Consider the following 8,978-nt stretch of genomic DNA (forward strand, 5'->3'; position numbering starts at 1 on the left):
CCAGGTCATTCAGAAGGCAGATGCTGGTTCAGGCCAGATGCAGTATGCCAATACTGCAAGAAGAAAGGCCATGTTGAAAGGGTTTGCAAAAATAGAACCAAGCCAAGGCAGAGCCAATTTCAACAACCAAAGGTTGAAGCTCGAGTAGCTGAGGACAGTAGTGACCAAGAAGAGCAGGTCTTTACTGTGTCTTGCTTAGCTGCTGAGAAGAAATGCTCAAAAGGCTGGTTATTGGACAGTGGTTGCACTAACCACATGTCACCAGATGCCTCCTTGTTTAAAACCTTGGATAGAAGTTGCAAAACCAAGGTCAAGGTTGGAAATGGTCAGTTCATAAGGGCTGAAGGAAGAGGAGAGGTGCTGATAAGTACTCCTACAGGCAACAAGATTATTCCAAATGTGCTTTTGGTGCCTGAGATTGACAGAAACCTTCTCAGCATAGCTCAATTGCTCGAGAAAGGCTATTCTGTTGTGTTCAAGGACAAACAGTGCCAGATTGCTGATCCAAGTGGATCAAGCCTTATGAAAGTCACAATGACTGACAAATGCTTTGAGGTGCACTGGCCAAATGACTCAAAGTCAGCATACACAGCTTCTGTTGATGATTCCAAGCTTTGGCATCAAAGGCTCGGACATGCCAACTTCAGATCACTGACTCGAATGGCCAAAGAGAGCTTGGCAGAAAACTTTACCTGCTCAGTAAAGTATGATGATGTGTGTGAAGTTTGCCAAATGGGGAAACAGGCAAGACTGCCATTTCCTACAAATTCAGCTTGGAGAGCTTTTGAAAGACTGCAGCTGGTGCACTCTGATGTATGTGGCCCAATAAGGACTGAATCACTCAGCAAAAACAGGTATTTCATCCTCTTCATTGATGATTTTACAAGGTTTTGCTGGATTTTCTTCTTAAAACACAAGTCTGAGGTAGCTCAAGTGTTTGTGAAGTTTAAAACTGCAGTAGAGACAGAAACAGGTTGCAAGCTGAAATCGATAAGGTCAGACAATGGCACTGAGTACACTTCAGCTCAGTTTCAAGCCATTTGCAATGATGCTGGTATCAAACACCAGCTTACAAATGTCTACACACCTCAGCAGAATGGGGTATCAGAAAGAAAGAACAGAAGCTTGATGGATATGGCCAGGTGCCTGTTGTTTGAGAAGAAACTGCCCAAGACCATGTGGGCTGAGGCAGTAAACACTGCTGTCTACCTTCAAAATAGGCTTCCTACCAAAGCTCTTGCATCCAAGACACCTTTCGAGGCTTGGTTCGGTTTCAAGCCTTCATTGGCACATCTGAAAGTGTTTGGTTGCCTGTGTTATGCACAAATACCAGCAGCAAACAGAGACAAACTCTCTGAAAGGGCTCAACCAGGTGTTCTTATAGGCTATAGCTCAGTTAAGAAGGGCTACAGGGTGCTGGATCCTTTGACAAACAAAGTCCAAGTGAGCAAAGATGTCATCTTCGATGAGAAGGCTTGCTGGAATTGGGAAAAGAGTAAACCAGAAGCTACTTCAGAAGATCTGGTGCCTAATCAAGCTGAACTCGAGCACCTTGGTCCTGAAATGGATGTTGATGATGCGCCTGTGAGAGGCACAAGACCCCTAGATGAGATTTATGAAAGAGCACAAGCTGCTATAGCAGAACCTAGTAGTTTTGAAGAAGCTGAAGCAGATGAAGGTTGGAAACAGGCTATGGTTGATGAAATCAACATGATTGTGAAGAACCAGACATGGGAGTTGGTTAAAAAGCCTGCCAACAGAAAGACCATTGGTGTAAAATGGGTCTATCGAGTGAAGCACAATGCAGATGGAAGTTTAAACAAGCTAAAGGCCAGGCTAGTTGTGAAGGGCTTCAGTCAAAGGTATGGTCTGGACTACTTGGAAACATTTGCTCCAGTAGCCAGACTCGATACAATCAGATTGCTGATTGCAGTTGCTGCTCAGAACCAGTGGACAATCCACCAAATGGATGTCAAGTCTGCATTCCTCAATGGATTCTTAGAAGAGGAGATATATATCGAGCAACCCCCAGGTTTTATAATGCCTGGTAAGGAACATTTGGTGTATAGGCTAAGAAAGGCCTTGTATGGCCTAAAACAGGCCCCTCGAGCCTGGTATGCTCGAATTGACTCATACCTGGTCAGTTTGGGATTTGAAAGGAGTGCTAGTGAGCCAACACTCTATGTTAAGAGGAATGGAGCTGAAACACAGCTTATTGTGTCACTGTATGTTGATGATCTTCTAGTGACTGGAGGAGACAAGTTTATGTTGGCTGATTTCAAAACAAAAATGAAGGAAATGTTTGAGATGTCAGACCTGGGATTGATGACATATTTCCTAGGAATGGAAGTCAATCAAGTAGGAGGAATCCTCTTGAAACAAAAGACATTTTCCTTGAAAGTGCTGGCTAAATTCTCAATGGAGAATTGTAAACCAATGAGCACACCAATGGCTATTGGCATGAAGCTATCGAGCCAAGAGGAACATGAATCTGTCTGTGAAACAGATTATAGAAGCCTTATTGGCTGTTTGTTGTATTTGACAGCAACAAGACCTGATATTCTATTTGCTGTGAGCATGCTGTCACGATTCATGCATTGCTGTAATCAGCAGCATTACAAAGCAGGAAAAAGGGTTCTGAGGTATATCAAAGGTACCTTGAACCATGGTATATGTTTCAAAAGGGTCAAGGAGTAGAAATTGATTGGCTATACAGACAGCGATTGGGCTGGTTCAAAAGATGACATGAAGAGCACCTCTGGTTATGCTTTTACACTTGGCTCTGCAATGATTTGTTGGAGCTCAAGAAAACAAACAATGGTGGCTCAGTCAACAGCTGAAGCTGAGTATGTAGCAGCTACTAATGCTGTTAATCAAGCTGTGTGGCTGAGAAAAATTTTGAGTGATTTAAACCTACACCAGAATGAAGCAACTGTGATATATTGTGACAACAAGTCAGCAGTTGCTATTGCCAAAATCCTGTCTTCCATGGTAGGACAAAACACTTCGATATTAAACTGCATGTGATAAGAGAGATGGAACAAGCTCGAGAAATTGAGCTGATTCATTGCAGCTCTGAAAATCAGATTGCTGATATCTTCACAAAGTCTCTTGGTGTATCAAGATTTCTAAGCCTAAAGAGGGAACTAGGAGTCTGCTGCATAGAAGCTGAGGAGGAGTGTTGAAGTCAGCTCCCATGCAGCAGCAAAGGTGGCCATGCAGGGAACGTGCTTCAATAGCAAATTGGTGCAGCAAGCTGAAGCTATTCATTTAGTTTCTTTAAATGAATGTTTTGTATTTAGTTAGGATCAAACTTAGTTGGTAGCTGCATTTTGATGTAACTAAGTGATGAATGACAAGCTTAGGTAGCTGTTTATGTATTCAAACAAGTTTACCAAGTTACTAGGCAAATTAGTGGTGTTAGGTAAGTTATTAGGTGGTAACTTGTTTATTTTGCTATTGTAATCCCTTATATGTATTGGCATCATGCCTTCTTAAAATGTTAATGAAAATTCAGCTCATTTTCATTCAAATCTCTCTCTTTCTTTTCTGTTTTCCATTGTAAGTTTTTTTCTTCCTTGATTGTTTCTGCTGCAAGCCTCGAGACTTGCTGTTTAAGCAAAGCTGAAATCAGCTTGCTGCTGCCTCTTGCACCAACAAGTTGGTTGCTTTGATTCATGCTCATCGAAGGATCTCTCAAAACTCCCACCAATTTTTCGCACGTTGGAATGATCGACATGATAAAAGATGGGAAAAACAGTATGTCCATGAGAGCGCTTGCGGATCATGATGTCAGAGATTTCAACCAAGCATGATTTCGAAGAGGCATAGTCTGCAGACAAAATGATGATTGAGATATTTGAGACTACAATTGCTCGAGAAAGTGCTTGTGAAAGCTGCTCCCCTTTTTCCAGTTTTTCTTCATCGAAGAAAACATCAAGTCCCTTGCTTTTCAAAGCCTCAAGTAGATGACTGGTGAAACTAAGGCGCGTGTCTTCACCTCTGAAGCTCAAGAAAACATGATACTTCATTAGAGTAGAAGATGAAGAAGAAGAAGCCATGAAAGAGTATTGATAGTGTGCTTGGAGCAAAAGAGAGAACAAATATTGCAAGTGAGTTTTGCTTCGGTTGTGGTATTATTGTAAGAAGAAAAAGTGTAAATGGGAAAGAGATTGAAGGCTTAGGCAAAAGCACAGGCGACGACTCGAGCTTAGCCAATTATCTTTTACTCAACGCAGGTGTTACTTGCACACCACATGAAATTAGCCAATTCGGAAAGGGTCAAATTTTGTTCAGGTCCCTCTGCTATTCTCAATTTTGAGATTTAGTCCTTCTTCTTTAAAATGATCTTTTTATTTTATGTTGTCATTAATTAATTCAAATAGGTAAGGTTGTTAACTATTCAGGTTAAAATTTTAGAGTGGATGAAAAAAAAAACTCTTTTATCATAAAAGATTCTTGTAATTTTAAGGGGAAAAAATCATGTTATAGTCTTATTTATTTATATTAATTAATGACTCAAAAAATTTATTTAAAAATCTTTAATCACAAAAGAAATTCCAGAAAAAGGTTGAGATAAAAAGAGAAACATGTGGGTTATCATACATGTTTATCATTTTTCACTATTTTTTCCTAGGTGAAATAATGATAGATTTTCTTTGTTAGTCCTTTCTAACTAGAGGTGTCCATGGGCCGGGCCGAGCCCAAAAAATTCAGCCCACGTCCTAGGCCTAGGCCCAGCCCGGCCCAAAATGTGGGCCTGGAATTTTGTCTAGGTCTGGCCCGGGAAAAATTCCTAAGCTCGAGCCCGGATCGGCCCAGCCCATTTTTTAATAAACACCAAAAATTTATTTTAAAAATAAAAAATAAAAAAATATTTTAAAATGAAAAAATAAAAAAATAAAAATATTTATTATATTCGGGCCAGGCTGGGCCGAGTTGGGCTCGGGCCAAAAAAGTGGTGCCCGAGGCCCGGCCCATTTTCTAAACGGGCCTCGTTTATTTGCCCAAACCCATATTTCGGGCCTATATTTTTATCCAAACCCTCTCATATTTCGGGTGGCCGTCGGACCTCTATTTCAAACATAGGGACGGCAAGTTTGGGTAAAACGACTTCTTTAGTCTTTCTTAATTTCAAAATTGAATAAATTGGTCCCTTTAAAAGAAAGAAATTTAATCTTTGTTAATTTTGAAAGTGAGCAACAAATAAATTTTGAAAATTGAATTAGAACATTTAACTACATCGTTAATATCTTCTATCAAATTCACATAATTTTGATTGGTATAACAATAAATTTAGCCCTCCATGTTTACATTTTTGTCAATTTGATCTTGATTCTAAAAAATCAACAAATTTAGCATTAACATTTACATTTACACAAATGTAGCGGTCTGAATTTGTTAAATCAAGACAAATTAAACATAAATTCACCTAAACTGCTTAGCAACTGATTTAGAGCTTGATATAATCAAGATCAATAGGAGATACCATTGTTATAGATTAGTAAGTCTTAAAAGCAAATCAATATTTGGATTTGCCTACCCTTGAGAGCTTATATATACTTCGATCCCTTGTGTAATATTTAGTAAGTCTTTACAGTGTCTAATTATTTAGATATTTGATGGGTTTCTATTGCTTTGCAAGAAAATGAAAACTTGAGCTTACCCAATTATCTATCACTCAATGTGCGTATGGACCTTACAGACCCATCAGATTCTATCTTTTGAAAAGCCTTTTACCTCTGCTGCCTATCATCATAAGATTACCTAATTTTACAATCTAATGAAAATGATCAAGTTTAATACAATGAAGTTTACAATCAAGTGGAATAAATTTGATTAAACATCGTTTGAAGATCATATAAAATAAAGGAAAGAAAGTGTAAACCTTAAAATAAAGCCTCAATGGCTTCAACTGCGCTAACTTGAGTCGGAGCTTACAAGCAACACGTAAAACAAAAAACAACAATACAACATAATGTAAAATGTCAATAAATACAATGCCATGAATATTAAAATCCGATCCACCCCGTCCTTGGCTGATATGCCTTGGCAAGACATTTACGAAAATCAATATCTTTCACTAGAAGGATCAATTGATTAGCTCGGATATACGTCCCCAAAAGTATCCGAGGTTGAATTGATACACAATGAAACTGTCATGCTCTAGTTCGAAGCTTCAAGCACAGTATAATAGCTCGAATCACAGCCACGTTTTACGACTGCTGGAATTCCGGTACCCCCTTAACATCATTCTCCCAAAGCACTGACTGTAAATTCACAACGAAGAATCACCGTATGCAGCAAATGGTTATGGAAAATCGCATCGTTTGTTTCAAGACACAAACACCACTCTGCAACCGCATAACATGTTCAGCTAAGATCAACACCTACAGATTTGTGTAAATAATGCAATATAAAATAATCAGAGTAGTATAATTTGTGTTTTTTCTTGTAGTAAAATCATAGTTTAGGATTAGAGAAAGTGACTGTAAAGACAAAGTTTCGAAGCTCATAAAAATGAATGCACGAACCACATGGATTAAATCCAAATTATATGAACATAAGGTGATAGAATAGTTAATGCTTAGTGACTAAAGTCCCTGATTGCCAATTCCAGTATTCATCCTTTCTATCCAAAAAGAGAGTAAAACTCTGGAATTTTAATCACAAAAATCAAACCAAAGTTCAATCTCTGATAATCTAAAATACAAAAAAAAAGAAAAGAAAAGAAAAGGAAAATTAATTCAAATTTCAGCCCAAACTGATATGATAATGAAGTCAAATGGCTCTACCTTGAAACCAACTCAAACTAAACCCAAATCATTTGTTTTTAAAAAATCAGATGGCCATGAGGGTTGTAAAAGATCACAATGAAACAAAGGTAATTAAGCTCACCAGGAAGGCTAAATTGGCAAGAGCATATGGCTCCTCCAAAGCTCCAACAACCAGAAAGCATTGAAGCAAAGTTGAATGATATCAACTAGGAAAATCTGTTAACTAATTGCAATACAGCCTCGACGTCTCAGTTCAACCACAAATATATGGCAATAACTCAATAGAAGAAATTAGAAGCTTACTCAACTGCCATTAATGTCGTCTTGACTCTGTTTCCTCATCTGCTTTTCTTAAACCAATCACTGACATCTTCATTCCCTTCACAGTAGCATATTTAAAAAGTCAAAGCTTAATCTCTGGGTTTTGGCTGACTTCTACTACATTGCTTTAAACTCTGCAAGTAAAAAGCACATCTATAAAGTGAGATAAAAAAAAGATTAGGCATAGGGCACAACCTTACATTAACACTAGAAATTTAGTGGAACTTGTTTTTGTTGGTGAGAAAGAAGATATCATATCAAACCCACCCTTAATCTGCAACTACAATTCCAGTATAAATAGAAATGAATCATAAATCAACGAATCAAGATATCATTGAAGGAAAATGCAATGAGTATATTGAGATACCAGATGATTAAATATCTACTTTTCAATGAAGCTGAATGAAGTCCTCCACTGATCCTATGGAGTCAACTGCCGACAAGAATAAAGCATGAATCTTAATATCTCCTCACCACAATGCTGCTTAAACAACTTGAAAGGCAATAACATACAAAGAGACTTCAGCCCCAACTGATCTGATAATCAAAATCCAAGATAAGAAAATATCAATTCCAATGGCTCTACCATGGAACCAGCTCTTCACTTCAAACTAAACTCAAATCATTTAACATTTTTCCAGTATCTTCTTGGGTTCCTCAATGGGATAAACATAAGCTCACCAATCCAACTTGAGAATGATAGCCGTCAAACGCTTGCCTCCAGCTCCATGTGTTCATACCACAAAATTTGAGATACGAGCAACTCTCGGAATTTCTTTGATAAATCTAGAAAAAGATAAGCATTAGATGAACCTAAAATCATAATAATAAGTCAAAGGTAACTTACTTCTCCACCAAGACTGAATTGCCAGAGCCCAGAAAAGGTATTCAAAAGATTCCTTCAATTTTGCGTTGAACCATCATATGAATAGAATCAATAAGGCAAATCTGTTGACAACTTGCATTGTCTCAAAATATCAGTTCAAACACATAAATAAAATAAGCATCAAGTAAACGAAATTGAAGCTCTTACAGCTTAGGTTTTCTTCCTCATATGGCTAAAGCTCCAACTCATTATTGGCTAAAAATATTTTGCATTGGTCACAAACTTGACTTTAATACCAGAAATTTCATGGGAACTTGTTTTGTTGGTGAGAAAGAGGATATCAGAACCATCCATAATCTGCAAGTTCTGTTGAGTATCGAATCTCACAACAAATAGGAAACACCTACTCCTAAATCAACATAAAAGCAAAGGTTATAAGAGAAACCAATCTTTCTAATTAACATGAAATCATGTAATCATGAGTTGATAACATATAAGCACCGCTGTTAGAAACTAAACAATTAGGCTGAATAATTTAAGTATGAATCTTAATATCTAAATTTGGGCACCTACCACTAACCCCTATTGATAATACTCTAAAATGACATACTTTTACGAGCTAATTACATATATATTTTGTGTATGATCCTATTAATTTGGGCTGTTTATGGATATTTTATCAACTCCAAAGCAGGATCTTTTTGCTACTGTATTGAAATCTCTCCAGTTGCCATTCAATTTTCCTCCAAATCAATTAATATGGAGAATTTCCTTCTTAGACAATATATTCTATACCTACAAATGAACACAGACACAACAGGGGAATGGATATGAGAAAAATAATAAGGCTACCACAACTATAGAACAAATTTCCATTTTATGTTCATAAACTATGCTTTTAACATTTACAATGTGGAACTACAAGTTTTCAGTTTCTCGAAGATGGTAAAGCACCTTCTAAATGACTAGCAATTTATAAAGCAGAGCAAGTTAGCTTCATTCTGGTTTGTTTTAATTAAGTAAATTGAAATTTTAGTTTTAACAATTGTGAAAAA

General features: G+C 37.4%; 1 protein-coding gene across 1 annotated transcript; it reads right to left on the reverse strand.

Moving 5' to 3' along the window:
- Positions 1–3,614: 3,614 nt before the first annotated feature.
- LOC107934959 (toll/interleukin-1 receptor-like protein) lies at positions 3,615–4,061 on the reverse strand. Its single transcript, XM_016867485.1, has one exon. It carries the CDS (start codon positions 4,059–4,061, stop codon positions 3,615–3,617), a length of 447 nt encoding a protein of 148 aa, XP_016722974.1.
- Between the last annotated feature and the right edge of the window lie 4,917 nt (positions 4,062–8,978).

The sequence above is a fragment of the Gossypium hirsutum genome, chromosome D10 (genome assembly GCF_007990345.1).
Source record: "Gossypium hirsutum isolate 1008001.06 chromosome D10, Gossypium_hirsutum_v2.1, whole genome shotgun sequence".
In the NCBI taxonomy this organism is placed as follows: Eukaryota; Viridiplantae; Streptophyta; class Magnoliopsida; order Malvales; family Malvaceae; genus Gossypium; species Gossypium hirsutum.

What these genes read in the sequence shown, in the direction of transcription:
- LOC107934959 (XM_016867485.1), bottom strand. Translation starts at nt 4,061, where the DNA reads ATGGCTTCTTCTTCTTCATCTTCTACTCTAATGAAGTATCATGTTTTC.